General features: G+C 39.7%; 3 protein-coding genes across 3 annotated transcripts; 1 reads left to right on the top strand and 2 right to left on the bottom strand.

Moving 5' to 3' along the window:
* Positions 1 to 674: 674 nt before the first annotated feature.
* Positions 675 to 2,734, bottom strand: LOC131413348 (uncharacterized). The gene is made up of 2 exons (XM_058553901.1): positions 2,702 to 2,734; positions 675 to 2,652 (listed from the first exon to the last, which is right to left on the bottom strand). Exons 1-2 carry the CDS (start codon positions 2,732 to 2,734, stop codon positions 2,278 to 2,280), a joined length of 408 nt encoding a protein of 135 aa, XP_058409884.1. The 3' UTR covers positions 675 to 2,277.
* A 101-nt stretch (positions 2,735 to 2,835) lies between these two features.
* Positions 2,836 to 3,442, bottom strand: LOC131413999 (histone H2A type 1). The gene has a single exon (XM_058555036.1). It carries the CDS (start codon positions 3,425 to 3,427, stop codon positions 3,035 to 3,037), a length of 393 nt encoding a protein of 130 aa, XP_058411019.1. The 5' UTR covers positions 3,428 to 3,442; the 3' UTR covers positions 2,836 to 3,034.
* A 294-nt stretch (positions 3,443 to 3,736) lies between these two features.
* Positions 3,737 to 4,184, top strand: LOC131414008 (histone H2B type 1-J). The gene has a single exon (XM_058555046.1). It carries the CDS (start codon positions 3,752 to 3,754, stop codon positions 4,130 to 4,132), a length of 381 nt encoding a protein of 126 aa, XP_058411029.1. The 5' UTR covers positions 3,737 to 3,751; the 3' UTR covers positions 4,133 to 4,184.
* The last annotated feature ends 10,738 nt before the right edge of the window (positions 4,185 to 14,922 follow it).

Below are 14,922 nucleotides of genomic sequence, written 5' to 3' on the forward strand. Positions count from 1 at the left end.
CTGACATCCGCGCCCATCTTCCTCCACTGTATGTGGGACACCACCTCAGCACGGCCTGACAAGTGGTGCATCTGGCTGTACCTGGGATCCCAACCCAGGCACCAGCAGCGGAGCATGCACACTTAACTGCTATGCCACTGGCTGGACCTATTAATCCAATTTTTGATGGAGAATTTGGTCTTCTCAATCCGTACCAGATGGAAGTTAAGCAGATTAGTGATTGCACTACTGGAACAAAGTGACAATACAAATTTTCGGTATTTATTTTGCATATTATTTCTAAAAACTGTCGTTGTGGTCAGTGTCTTCCACATTTTGCCCTCAGATGTTGTTCCACATGAGAGAAATCCAGGCCTCATATTTCCCTTTGATTTGGGTGGCAGTCCACAAATAAGTTGATTAGGGACCATAATCACTTTACTGGTGGGGCAAGTTTAGGCCCTCAGGGAGATAAACTGGCCCTGGAGGAGAAAAGGGAAGGGAGCAGAATCTAGCCAAGACATAGGAGAGGTAATCAGGCTAAAGGAAGGGCTGATAATTGACCTTCCCTTCTCTTTCCTCCTCCCCTTTTCCTCCTAATCTGTCTACCACATCCACTTGTTTTTCTTAATGTCTCTGCCCACCATCATCAAGCCTACCTACCTCAAAATGAATAGATGCCCAAACAGTCTATAATGGTTATATAAATGCAAATCTGTCTTTTATTACAGAGGTCTCAGCCAAAAACTCAGAAGAGTAGAGGAAAAAATATTTTTCTTTTCCTACCATCAGAAGATATAAAGACAGAACAATTGAATAATGAATAAAATCATTTGGGTTTTAAGCCTATCAAAAAGTCAAGTATTTTACTATTTTGGTGGGGCCATTTGAGTGCTTATCATTGTTAGATATTGTTGTCTGCATTTGTTTTTATTCCAAGAAGTCATATTTATACTGGGACTGGAAGTAGTTATATTTTAAGTACAAGAAATAGAAAAAACAAGAGTGCAAATATTAATATGAGATATTAATAGACTACAAACGCTTAAGCAATTCCACATAGGAAGATGCAGTTTCAGGGAAAAATTATAATTAAGTTGAAAAGGAATGGGGTAGGTCGGCCCAATTTTAGAGCAAGTGTTTTCAACCTGGGGTCCATATATTGCCACAATACCTCCAAAGATAGAAATTGGAGAGGGGGTGGCGGTGGTGGTGGTAAGTCCATGAGTTTGGCTGGGAAAAAATATATTTTAATTACCTTTGACTGAACTTGAACACTTTATTATGAATTTAGGCCACAGACCTCAGTACCTGCTACTTTGTTATTCAACGGAAATCACAAATGTTTTATGTCTCATAACAATGAGTTATCTTGAACCATCATTAATACTCATTTAATTACTGATGGCAGTTACTAGGCTCACCAAAAGACTGTATTACGTAATGTGCTAACTACATAAGCACATGTAATTCTATCAAATTTATTTTTAAAAATACTTTGATAACTCATAGTCATAATTTTTTTTGCAATTTTTCCATTTTATACACTTAAAACAGTCTGAGAAGGGTTTCCATAAATGTCACCAGATAGCCAAAGGTGTCCATGATATTCAAGAAAAAAAGTTAAGTACACATTTTTTTTTTTTTGAGATGACATCAGTTAAAAGTGTTCATCCAGCAGAGAGTAGGAGGCAAGATCCTTCCACCCAGGCAGTAAAAACCATTGGCAGGGATATTCCTTATTTAGTTACAAAAACAACAAAAGTTACTTGTAATGTCACGTTAAATCACCCTTTTCCATATATAACTATATTAGCTTTACTGAGAGGCCTCGGTTTCTGACAGGAGCCTGCAACACACTACATTTCTCCAACACTCATAAACAGCCCCTTTGCGGAACCATACCATAATCCTCATTTATATTTTCCTTACCCCACACACACTTTTAAGTCTGTGAGGCAGCAGTTTAACAGTCTGTGTGATTAGCAACTTTATATTTCAATGGCAATGGTTATGGGAAATATTTCCTCAAACATCTTGATTAGTTCAAGGTTTGTTAGAAATAACTACCTTGCCAAACTCTCCTTAGGCAACAGCACTTCAGATTTTAGGTGCATTCCAAACGTGAGAAACCTTTCTCATGCTCCAGAATGGTGTCATATCTACAGATGTAAACCCAATATTTCATTCATTTTATTTAGCAACACTGAAGGTGGTGGTGAGCAGAGTGGCTCACAGCATAAGTACTGTTTAGAAAAATGTACGTGGCCCTGAAAGACAGCTTTCGACGGGGAGAGACTATGGCGTCATTAAGTTCTCCGTTGATCTGCAGGGGAACTGGATGTCCTTGGGCATGACGGTGACGCGCTGGGCGTGGATGGCGCACAGGTTGGTGTCCTCGAAGAGCCCCACCAGGTAGGCCTCGCACGCCTCCTGCAGCGCCATCACGGCGGAGCTCTGGAAGCGCAGGTCGGTCTTGAAGTCCTGCGCGATCTCGCGCACCAGGCGCTGGAAGGGCAGCTTGCGGATCAGCAGCTCGGTGGACTTCTGGTAGCGGCGGATCTCGCGCAGCGCCACCGTGCCGGGCCGGTAGCGGTGGGGCTTCTTCACGCCGCCGGTGGCCGGCGCGCTCTTGCGGGCCGCCTTGGTGGTCAGTTGCTTGCCGCATGTCTGCTAAATCCGAACCAGGGCAATAACTTTTGTACCAAAGTATTTCAGAAACTGACAAAGCTAATGGCTCCCTGTGGACACACATGAATTAGGTAAGAAATTAAGCGATAGCGATCTAATGTCTACTCATATTCACTGCAAAGCTTTAAAGCGATAAAAGCTTTTTATCGACCTTGCAGTTTTACTTTTTAATCAATGGTGTTTTGTTTTCAACAAGATGGAGGATGAGTAGCTGCGACTCAGTTTTTCCGATTAAATCTCACTTTCTTTTCTCACCCAATATAAAACAAATGTTAAGTTCTTTTCCAGAATAGATGGGTGGCTCTTAAAAGAGCCTTTGGTTTGGATTTGATTTATTCGAATTGCTGTAAGCTAATCGAGGCCCCTACTTGCCCTTGGCCTTGTGATGGCTCTCGGTCTTCTTGGGCAGCAGCACAGCCTGGATATTGGGCAGGACGCCGCCCTGCGCGATGGTGACTTTGCCCAGCAGCTTGTTGAGCTCCTCGTCGTTGCGGATGGCCAGCTGCAGGTGGCGCGGGATGATGCGCGTCTTCTTGTTGTCGCGGGCCGCGTTGCCCGCCAGCTCCAGGATCTCGGCCGTCAGGTACTCCAGCACCGCCGCCAGGTACACCGGCGCGCCGGCCCCCACCCGCTCGGCATAGTTGCCCTTGCGGAGCAGGCGGTGCACTCGGCCCACGGGGAACTGCAGCCCGGCCCGCGAAGAGCGGGTCTTGGCCTTGGCGCGAGCCTTACCGCCCTGCTTGCCTCGTCCAGACATAACAGCCTCACAAACTTCACCTCAAGCAGCCACCAAAATGAAAGTGCAGGGGCGGCACTTTTTATAACCCTTATTGGGCGCGAAAAAGAAGATACGTCATTGGTTACGATTGCAGCTTCATTTTAACCAATGGAAATGCGAATTTGGGATTCTTACATTCTGATTGGGCAGAACTAACTTTTGACGGTTTCCTGAACGGCTACCAATCACACACAGGACTTTAACTTACCTTATTTGCATGAGAGGTTCTATTTAAAGAGGACACATTGTATCTTTCTCATACTATTTCTCTTTTTGTTGAAGAATCTTGAGCTGTTCCCTATTATGCCTGAGCCAGCCAAGTCCGCTCCGGCCCCCAAAAAGGGGTCCAAGAAGGCAGTGACTAAGGCCCAGAAGAAAGATGGCAAGAAGCGCAAGCGCAGCCGCAAGGAGAGCTACTCCATCTACGTGTACAAGGTGCTGAAGCAGGTCCACCCCGACACCGGCATCTCGTCCAAGGCCATGGGCATCATGAACTCGTTCGTCAACGACATCTTCGAGCGCATCGCGGGCGAGGCGTCGCGCCTGGCGCATTACAACAAGCGCTCGACCATCACGTCCAGGGAGATCCAGACGGCCGTGCGCCTGCTGCTGCCCGGGGAGCTGGCCAAGCACGCCGTGTCCGAGGGCACCAAGGCCGTCACCAAGTACACCAGCGCCAAGTAAACAGTGAGTTCACTGCAAACTCAAACCTAACGGCTCTTTTAAGAGCCATCCATATTCTCAAAGACAGAGCTGGTGCTTGTTTTCCTTCTGTGCTGGGCCGTTTTGTAACTCCTTACTGTATTTAGTCTGCGAAGTAGAGTAATTACTGAACAATCTTTTAGGGACCTTGCTGTCACAGTAAGCTCGATATCCACTAATGACAAAAACAACGTTGCTGACCCTGGCAAAGCTCGAACTATAAACTAACATAACGCCAGGAGCTTTTTATTGTCATTAGGAACTTCGTACATTTAAAAGGGCTCTGCCAACAGTTGTGATAACTATTAGATTACATAACGATGGAACAGAAAGTTTTAAGTTCGAAGCAAATTCAAACACTCCCCGGCCATCTGTGAGGGACAGAGTTGGATTCATGCCCGGGTGCAGAGATTGCGCGGGCAGTTTGAATTTGCCCGGGGAGCGCCCGCCTTTCCTCTCCGCGTCCTGATTGGTTGCCGGCATCCGGGGCGCAATCGCGGGTTGGGCGCGCGGGAGGAATCCACTTCCCCCCTCCCCCAGCCCAGCGCACACAAGCTCTTTGAGTAAATACTGTTGGGTAATCCAGCCTACTTTTCATTTTTTTCCTTTTCTTTAGCGTTTTATCCCTTTCGGCAATGAGATTTATCATTTCTTGAAATTTTCCTTGGAGAGAAAGGACTTTGAAGGATGTAGTTTTCAATCTGAGAAACACCAATGCTTAATTTCTAATTAGGATACTGCTTTCCTTTTGCCGTATAACCATGTAATAGAAAATATAAGACGAAACAGGACTATTTGTGGTCCCATGAAGGCAGAGAAGCTTGAGCGCATTTATCCCAGACTCTCTTCTGAAACAAAAAGTCAGTTTTCTATTTTTAAGTTCCTTTGGTTAGTATTTTAAATCCTATTTTTGACTTTGCCTGGACCCAGTGAGGAGAAACAAATCTGGCGTTATTCAAGTTGTCATAAATGAGAACCAGTCACCCAACGAACAATAATTTTCTGTAGATTATAACTATTTGAAATTCCGTCTTTTTTAGGTAAAAAGCCTTGATCGATAAAGCATTCGGAAGCTACCACTATGGCTGGTAATTTAAAATTACTTAGGGAGTAATTTTAAATGAATTTAATTTAAATAAGTAAATTACTACCTAGGATATCTAAAACATCTAAATTTAGCACCGTGATATCTAAAACAATATTTTGTTAAATCCAGTGTCCAATACACTCTTGTCCATTGTTGACTCAAATCCTATCCATGTTTCAATGTCCACTTCAATCTTACCTGCTTTCTGAAATATCTTCCCTTTTTTGACCTTCTTCCAACAGCTTGTCCAGCATTTGGAAATGGCCTCCATATTCTTTCTCATATGTATCGACTTGAGTTGCTACTAACTGCTTTGTTGTATGTTTCCACATAAGACAATGTACACTCATCATGACATGAAAAATAAAGAAGGGAAGGAAGAAAGAAAAAATTTCTTTTCCTTCACCATATCTATCCCACAGTAATGATAACCGCGTCCTGTAAACAAACAGAGCATAAATGACTTTTGTCATTTCTTATGTTATGTATCACATGAGCCCCCAATTCTTTCTATTAATCCACATAATCAGATGATAATTTCTAAGTTAAATAGTTGTTTTGTTGTTTCTTCGTCTTATAGGATATAGAAATCAAATAAAAAACCAGAATTTGTGGCAAACGGAGAGGGATTGGGACAGAAGAGTCATAGGCAATAGTCCATCCCCAGATGAAAATTTGTAAAGACTACAGTTTTGAAAACTACAAAGTTGAAAATGTCCCAGCCAATTCTCATATTACTCAGAAAATTAAACTGCCTAAGAGATAAATAAATCAGGAAAATAAATTAAATTTTCATCTTTTGGATTATTTGCACCTTGATGGAGTCCCTTTACGAATAAGACAAGGGTTTAATCGTTTGCTTGAAAAACCAAATGCCATCAATTTAACCCATTGCTGGTCAGCTTCAGAAGAATTGATTCAAAGCTAAACTAACACAGTATGTCACTTAAAAAAAATGTACATTGTGATACAGCTTATCACAAAATAAATAGATAGTTGTTGCTCAAAATACTTATAACTAATTGCCAGGTCTTCCCCAGAGATCATGATCTGAAATGATGCCTTGGACATAGCCTTAGATGAACCAGCTGTGGGGTCTGCTGGGTGACATAGTGGTTAGGTTCGTGTGTTCCGCTTCAGCAGCCCAGGGTTTGCAGGCCCCATCTGGGTGCAGACCTATGCACCACTTGTCAAGCCATGCTGTGGCAGGCATCTCGCATATAAAGTAGAGGAAGATGGACACAGATGTTAGTCCACGGCCAATCTTCCTCAGCTAAAAGAAGAGGATTGGCAACGGAGGTTAGCTCAGGGCTAGTCTTCCTCAGCAGAAAAAAATAAAAGAGAGAGGAAAAAAAAAGATGAACCAGCTGTTTGTCAAGGACTTTTTTTCAAGCTATATCAAATGATTATATTTACTTCTACTGTACACGTATTTCTTTTTAATCTACCATGGTTGTTGAAATCAAGGCACCCATTCCTTGAGGAGTTAATAGAGACACTGACAAAGTCTGTCGAAAGATTAGTGGTTCTATATCCAGATTCTATGCAGATATCTATTCTTCAATTACATTATCTTTGATATGTTAAAGTTAATTTAATCATAAGATAAATTTTTGTTAATTTTATTTTCAATTTTTGATGACATATGGAAAATATCAAATTAGTAATAGCTATATTTGCACACTACCCATTGACGACTTATTTTAAACTTTAATTTCAAAGTGTCACTTTTCCTGATAATGTCCCCAAATTTTGGATATGCAACTCTGTTTAGAGTTTGCATTGCATATTCTAAAGCATATTTGCATTCTGCACATAAACGTAGAGGGGAATTTTTGAATTTTAATTAAAAACTACAGATTCCTAAAGAACTTGTTTCACACATTATTAATATTTTCCCTGGTGTTTGCAAATATATCTGTGCTCACTCACTATGAAAACTGTACTATACACTTGACATTGGGAAACCATTTTTTGTGTTCCTTATTATGACTTGCACGTTATCAGATCTACAAATCTGAAGTATACATCAGCACTTGATTATCTTGTGGAAGTGATATAAGACCTAGCCTAAGTACTGAAGGAAGAAAATAATTGCTAGAGCAAGTAGCTCACACTCCAATTATTTCTAGTTCTGAAGCACAGTTATGCTTTTTATTTTTTTAATAACATGTTATTTTTATTAACATTTATTTTTTAATATGTTATAAACAATAATATTATTTTTAATAACATTTTTCCTATAAATTGTTGATTGAGAAAGACTCTCTAGGTTTGAAGCCTGGCCCTGCCACTTAAAATTTGTGTTGGCAAATTAATTTCTCTGGCTTTTTTTGTCATTTTAAAACGAGAATATAATAATGCTTCTCATGAATTAACACTTTTTACATGCTTAGAACAATGCTCTGCATATAGTAAGCATTCAACATATGTGAGCTAATACTACTACTGACACCAATCATTACAGCAGTGATTAGAAACAGTAATAATAATGTACCACTCAGAAGTATCCATGAAAGACGATAGGGAAGAGAGAAAAGTTACTGCCACTGGGAAGAATTGGATGCATTGCATCTCATTGTTTACTTTTTCTGGAAGGAGAAATGATCTAAGATATTGATCTAAACTGATTCATGTTCATGGCTAATGACTTGTCTGGATAGGCAAAGATTTGAAGGGGACAAAACTGGAGGTTTGTGAACAAGAAGTTTTGTGGAACAGTGATGTGGATGCACTTCTCAGAATGATCCCTAAGTATAAAAAATTGGTGTTCCACATGAATGCTAACCAAAAGGCCTACTCTTCAGAGGAACTATCAATAATCAGGCATACACCACCAACCATGAGGATGTCGCTAAGTCTTTCTTGCCAACACCTTTCTAACTGCCTAAGCAATTTGTAAACAAGGTGGTCAGGGTGGCAGTGGTAGAGGTCACACGTGAGTACAGACTTAGCTCACCAAGGCTGACCTGGGTACTGACACTGCTAAGTGTCCCATATGCTGGGACAAGTATTCTTGGATCCATTTTGTCATGCATGAGGCAGGGATTTGTCTTCACTGAGATAGACACTTCTACATTTAGATGTGCTTCACTTTCTCTCATGCTTTACTAGCAAGACTATCTATGGACTTATAGAATACTTTATACCTCATATTTCACAACATTGTTTTTTACCCATTTAAATACATTTTAGAGAAAAGGTAAGGCAATGCACAGATAACCATGGGACTCACTAGCCTTAATGTATACCACATCCTTCATAAGCTGCAGCCTCAGCAACTATTGGAAAACTCAATTAAAGTGGCATCTAGGAGTTTGGCAAGTTATTGGAGTTCTGTTCAACTGAATATTGTGTATGTGCTGAATAGTGACGAAGAATAGGCATAATTTCTCCCACTGCAAAAATTCATTGGTTAAAGAACTAAGAGACAGACATGGAGTGATACCTCTGCTATTATGCTTAATAATCAACTCAAAAAAGTTTCACTTTCCATCTTTGTATCTCAGGGCTCACTCTCTTGTGTTTATTGTCTGTGTGTGTTTTTAGAAGTTTTGGTATCCAAAGGAGGACTACTTCTGCCAGTGGATACTGAGATGACTCTGGTAAATTTTATTGATTTATCAAAAATGATTCATTTAATTAAAGCAATTTTAATTATATTCACTAGCTGGCTTAAGAGAGCTGTGGGAGGTCTTGATTTAAGAGATTTGGGCCTTTGTATTCCTCTGTTTCTCAGATTTTTATGTTTTTGTTTTTCTTCTCCCCCTCACATTCTCTGTTTTGAGGGACATGGGCAGGCAGCTGGAATAGAGACAGTTTGAGTGTTCTTTAAAATGCTTTCATAAAAAATATACAATGAGGGGCCAGCCGGGTGGTATAGTCGTTAAGTTTACTTGCTCTGCTTTGGCAGCCTGAGGTTCACAGGTTCGAATCCTGGGCATGGACCTACATACCACTCATCAAACCATACAAAATAGAGGAAGATGGGCACAGAAGTTAGCTCAGGGCCAATCTTCATCACCAAAAAAAAAATATATATATATATATATTTTGTATATATATATATATTATGTATATATATATACAATGAAAGCTGGTCAACTTAACAGTATCAGAAATCTTCGAATACAAAAAAATATATATATATATTTTGTAATATATATATATTATGTGTATATATATACAATGAAAGCTGGTCAACTTAACAGTATCAGAAATCTTCGAATACAAGTTAAACTATACTAATGTAAGTTACTGTAAAATTTATAAATGCACAAAAAAATTTTAATCTTAGGAGTTGGTCACTTGGTGAAATAGTTTTTAGATAACAAAGTTTTGTCCTGTCTACTCATATTTCTTCCTTTGATATTTCATGTATATATTTGGCTATTTAGCCTAATGACTGTTTTTTCTTTCCTTCTCCCTCAGCCTTTTATTTAGGATGTCTTAGTGCCACATAACTCTACAAGTTACAGAATATATAGATGGCCTCATAATAGAACTAGAAGAGAAGTAGATTCTGGATTAGGAGCTATTTTCTATAACTGAAAAGACTTTGCATGTTCCTTTTGAGTATAACTGAGACATGCATTATATTAGGCGAGAAAATTATCATCATCAACATCATGGAGAAGCGATATGTGGAAAAGAGTATATTTTGTTTTTTGGCCATTGTTTATGGCCTCCAATGGCAATTTCTCAATTACAAAAAATAATTGAATTTCTATATAACACAACCTTTTTAAAAGTTTTTAAATATATATAATATAGTCACATAATAGCTACAGTAAATATAATGGATATAAGACTCTTATTCAAAGATATTAAATGAAAATGAAAAATGGAGGAAAGAGGAAGTGAAAAGTAATATGTTCATAGAAAAATACTGAATAGTATAAAGATGTCAGCTCTTCTAAAATTGGTGTAATTATTCAAGGTGATTCCAGTCAAAATCCTAACTTTAGTCTTGGAATTTGGAAGTTAATTCTAACATTTATTTGAAGATCAAAGTGGTAAAAAAGAAGTCCAAGAAACTCCTGATGAAGTAGAACATGGTTTAGTGATAAAAAAGGACTCGTGTAGCTATAATACTGTGTGGTATTGCACAGAGATCAACAAATTTACCAACTGAATTAGACAGAAAGGCAAGGAGCACATCTAATTTTTTGCTGAACCATTAAAGTAAGAGAGGTGAGATATCAGGTTAGTGAGGAAAAGATAGGCTGTACAAAAATTGATCAGGGCATTTGGTTATCCACAAGGGCAAAAAAAAAAAAAAAAAAAAGACCCCTAAACGTAAAAGGAAAACCATTAAGACCTTTTAGAATATAAGATAGGAAAATAAGACCTCACCATAGGGAAGGATTCACAAGCAGCAGCCTTATCTGTATCATTGTAAAAAAATATTTGAGACAATTGAGGAGTTTTTTTTTTAAGGTAATAGATATTGGATGATGTTACAAATCATTCTAAAATTTTCTTAGGTGTGAAAATCTTGTATTTTGTTTGACTCTATCTGTTAGGATGTTTGTGAAAATATTCATAATTGAAATAACATGTTTATGATTTCTTTACACTGTCCCTTTCCCTTGCAGTGTAGACACGGATAGTGAAACAACATGGGCAAGACGTTGGTACTTGTTGAAGCATGCGTGATGGACACTTGCAGGTGTGTTATTCTCTTCTGTGTACTTTTGCATATGCTTCAATATGTCCATAATCCCTTCTCTGCCTCCCTCTCTCTCCACTCCCCAAAAAAGTTTTTAAAAAAGCCAGCCCAATTAACGAATGTATTTCTCTTTTGGTCAACAAAGGGTGACACTGAGAGGAATCAAGTGTTGGCAGAGAGAAATTCCAGCACCGAACTAAGGGAACAAGAAGAGATGCCACGTGCACAAGGGAGGAGCTCACAGCAGCAGTCCCCTCCTTCCATCCCTCAGGCTGCAGAGTTAAGATACACTGTCGCCATCTTGTGGCCCTTTAGGATAATGTAGCTAAAACTTGGTTTCGTTTTATGGTTTCTATTAGGCAGTCCTTTACTAGGGTTTAATAACTGCACATAGAGAATACAGTAAACAAAAAACAATCCTGCCTCCAACACAGTTCAACTGCCCAGTTCCCCCATCAATAACGAAGAACCACGTTTATTAGTTTCCTGTGTACCTTCTGGAATTTCTTTATACAAATACAAATATATACATGTGGATTCTCTTTACCCCACTTTAACTCAAATGGCCAATGATGATATTCCTCTCACGGTTCTGCCCTTTGCTTTTCTTATTATCTAGTTCGTAACTCTTTCCTATTAGTAAATAGAGTGGCTGAAACTTCTCAGCAGGTGCACCCAAGCTAGTGATCTGAGGAGAGTAACCTGAGGCCAAACTTGTTCCTACACTGGGAACCCCACAATGGCTGCGTCTTCCCTGAAAGTAAGCCTGATGATCATCTTTGAGAGGAATGGCCCGAGTGGACCTCTTTGAGGAGCTGCCAGGGGCTGAGCCAGGTCAGGACAACTGTGGGGTGGCTGAATTCCTGTTCCCTTCCTGGGATAGGACCTCCATGCTTTGTCCAAGGACGGATATTGAGGTCTTAACACGAAGTGCTGGTTTTGTCAGTGTGGCCTTCTTTGATTGTCATCTTTTTAATTGAGCTACCTCATATGAATTTCCTATTCTTACTTACTGCCCTATATTTCTTCATAATATGTATCAAGGTCTGGCATGTTGTATATTTTACTTACTGTTTTGCTTATTATCTTCATGCCACTAGAATGTAAGTCCCTTGAGAGGTGTATTTTTCTGTTTTGGTCTATTTTGATCACTACTCTATTTCTGAGCTTCTAGAACAGTGCCTGGCACAGAACATATCTCTAAATAAATGAAGTAATATTCCTTGACTCCACTGTTGCCAAAAGGGAGATCCTCAAAGAATTTTCCTTACTTCCTTCATTGGATAATCCAGAAGATCAAAGACAAGTTAGCATCCCTTCCCACCATTCCCTGAGCGCTTCTTCAGGTTGAATCCCCAGTTTTCTCTCCCCCACAAAAACCTTCGGTTTTGTTAAAACTCTCATTGCTTCTTTTTTCTGAATGTTTTTCATTAATGATTATTGTCACACACATCATTTAATTTTATTTTTATATAGCAAATAAGGCAATTGACATATTGTGTCACTTCATGTTATTCTGTTCTCTCTGAGTCAGGACCCTTCCGTTAGGGAAGGCACAGAGCCTAGTCAGCTGCAGGGGTTATGGCTAACAGGAAATTACAAGTACCCTTTCTCTGAGAGTGCTGCTTTCTAGATTTCTCTTTCTCCTGGAAGAGAAAGACTGGCATGTAAGGACTTTTCCACACGAGCCAACAAGGCTTGCGTTTCACCCCTGTGCTTTGAAGGACCAACGCTCAAGAGCAGTGCTGTCGATGTCATTCCCAGCTCATCCAGCAGTAGGACCTGGTGGGCTTCTGAGTGGGGACACTTGTATTTGCCTTTGGCTTGTCTTTTTTCTGCTGTTTTGATTATCTCAAACTTCCAGCCCTTCAAAATAACAATTGCTGTTTCACTGTCCACAGTCTCCTCTCTGGCCATAGTACGGAGTAGGCCATCTAGTCCCACTGATAAAGGGATGAATGACAGCCAAACCTGTCTCCAGCCTACACTTCTCCCCCTTAACTTTAAATCTGTACTTGTTGCAACCATATGGCCTGAGATAGTCTTCAAAATACCACCAAAAGGACCTCATAGTAATAATCACCACTGTCTATTCAAGGCTGTGTATCAGAGAATGATAAAAAGTGAATTACTCGCATTGTCTTATTTAATCCAATTTAATTTTTTCACAAACATGTATCATTATCCTCGTTTTAGAGATGAAGCTGAGGCTTAGGGGAATATGATTTAGTGATAAAAAGACTCATATAGCTGTAATACTGGGTGGTATCGCACAGAGATGGACACATTCATGAATCAAATTAGATAGAGAGCCAAGGATCACATCTAATTTTTTGTTACACCATTAGAAATGAGAGAGGTGAGATATCATGTTAGAGAGGAAAAGATAGGCAGTTCAAAAATTAATCAGAGCAATTGGTTCTCCACAAGGAAAAAAAAAAAGACCCCTAAATGTAAAAGGAAAACCACTAAGTCTGCTGGCAAGACTGGATCATATACAACTTGATATAATCACAGAAATGATCTCATCATCTTTTCCATGTTCTACTGGCTAGGAGCAAGTTACAGGTCGAAATCATACTCAAGGGAGGGTCTAGGCAAAGGCCGGAACACTGGGATGTGGGGCTCATGGGGGTCTGTCTACCACACACACGACATGGATAAATCTCAAAATAATTATGCTGAGTCAAAGGAGCCAATCAAAATAGAGAACACACTGAATTCTATTTCTACAAAACTTTAGAAAATACAAACTAATATATAGTGACAAAACGCAGATCAGTGGTCCTCTGGGAATGGAGGACAGAGTGCAGGAGAAAAGTCTTACAAAAAGGGACCAGGAGACTTTCGGAGTGATGGATAACTTCACTATCTTAATTGGGGTAATGGTTTCATGTGTATAAACATGTCAAAACTCATTTAAATGTGCACTTTAAATATATGCAGTTTATAATATGCCAATTATATTTTAATAAAGTTTTTTTAAATAAAAGTAAAAATTTAATTCTTCAATCATGTTAAAAATATAATAGGATAAAACAAATTTGCAAGATACTTTTTTATTTTTATTTTATTTATTTATTTTGTAAGATTATCCCTGAGCTAACATCTGTTGCCAATCCTCCTCTTTTTGCTGAGGAAGATTGGCCCTGGGCTAACATCTGTGACCACCTTCCTCTATTTTACATGGGACGCCGCCACAGCATGGCTTGACAAGCGGTGCGTCGAAGCAGAGTGGGTGAACTTAACCACTAGACCACCGGGCCAGCCCCTGCAAAATACCTTTTAAAATTAGCTATGAAAAGCCCACAAGTAAGGGACGAGAACTCTAATACACATGTGGGAATGACTCCTGCAAAGTCCTCCCAGGAAAACTTGCCTGGTGTCTGCTCTGCGGGTTATGAGATCCTAACCTTATGCACAGTCAAGGATGTCACTTCCTAACAGGACAAGAACATTAATAGATATGAGCACCTCAGAGAAAGAGGACACCCTTTCAGTCAGGGGTCCTTTAGCAGCAATGCGGTCCAGTGAAGAACATGTAAACAGTGTCCATTACCACAAAGAACACAATTTTAATCTCAAAATAGGGTAAAATATTTCTTTATTGTTTCCTTATGATTCAGCTTCTAATTCTTCTAAAGTCAGGCTCAGATGGTGTCCTACAAGTCACTCTTCCCAAACTTTATCTCTATCTCTCCTACCAAACCCTTGGACACTGTGTTCCTCTGAATGTCTCCAATCCGTGATCCTCTTCCCCATGTGGCTCTTACACAGGACACCTTTGTCTTCAGGGTACAAGTCTGGGAATACCCAACCCAAGCACTCTTCAGTAACACATTCTTGGTTCCATCCTGAAGCAGCATCCCGAATGTGGCCTCTTGGAAAGATGCCAGAAAAGAAAACAAAACCTACCCTGGACCTGTGGGCCTCTGCAGTCTGGTTCAACTCCATGTTGAACAAAGCCTAGTATTTAGAATTAAGTCAGGTTTTACAATCAATGATTTATTTTTG

Source organism: Diceros bicornis, chromosome 14, assembly GCF_020826845.1.
Source record: "Diceros bicornis minor isolate mBicDic1 chromosome 14, mDicBic1.mat.cur, whole genome shotgun sequence".
NCBI classification, from domain to species: Eukaryota; Metazoa; Chordata; class Mammalia; order Perissodactyla; family Rhinocerotidae; genus Diceros; species Diceros bicornis.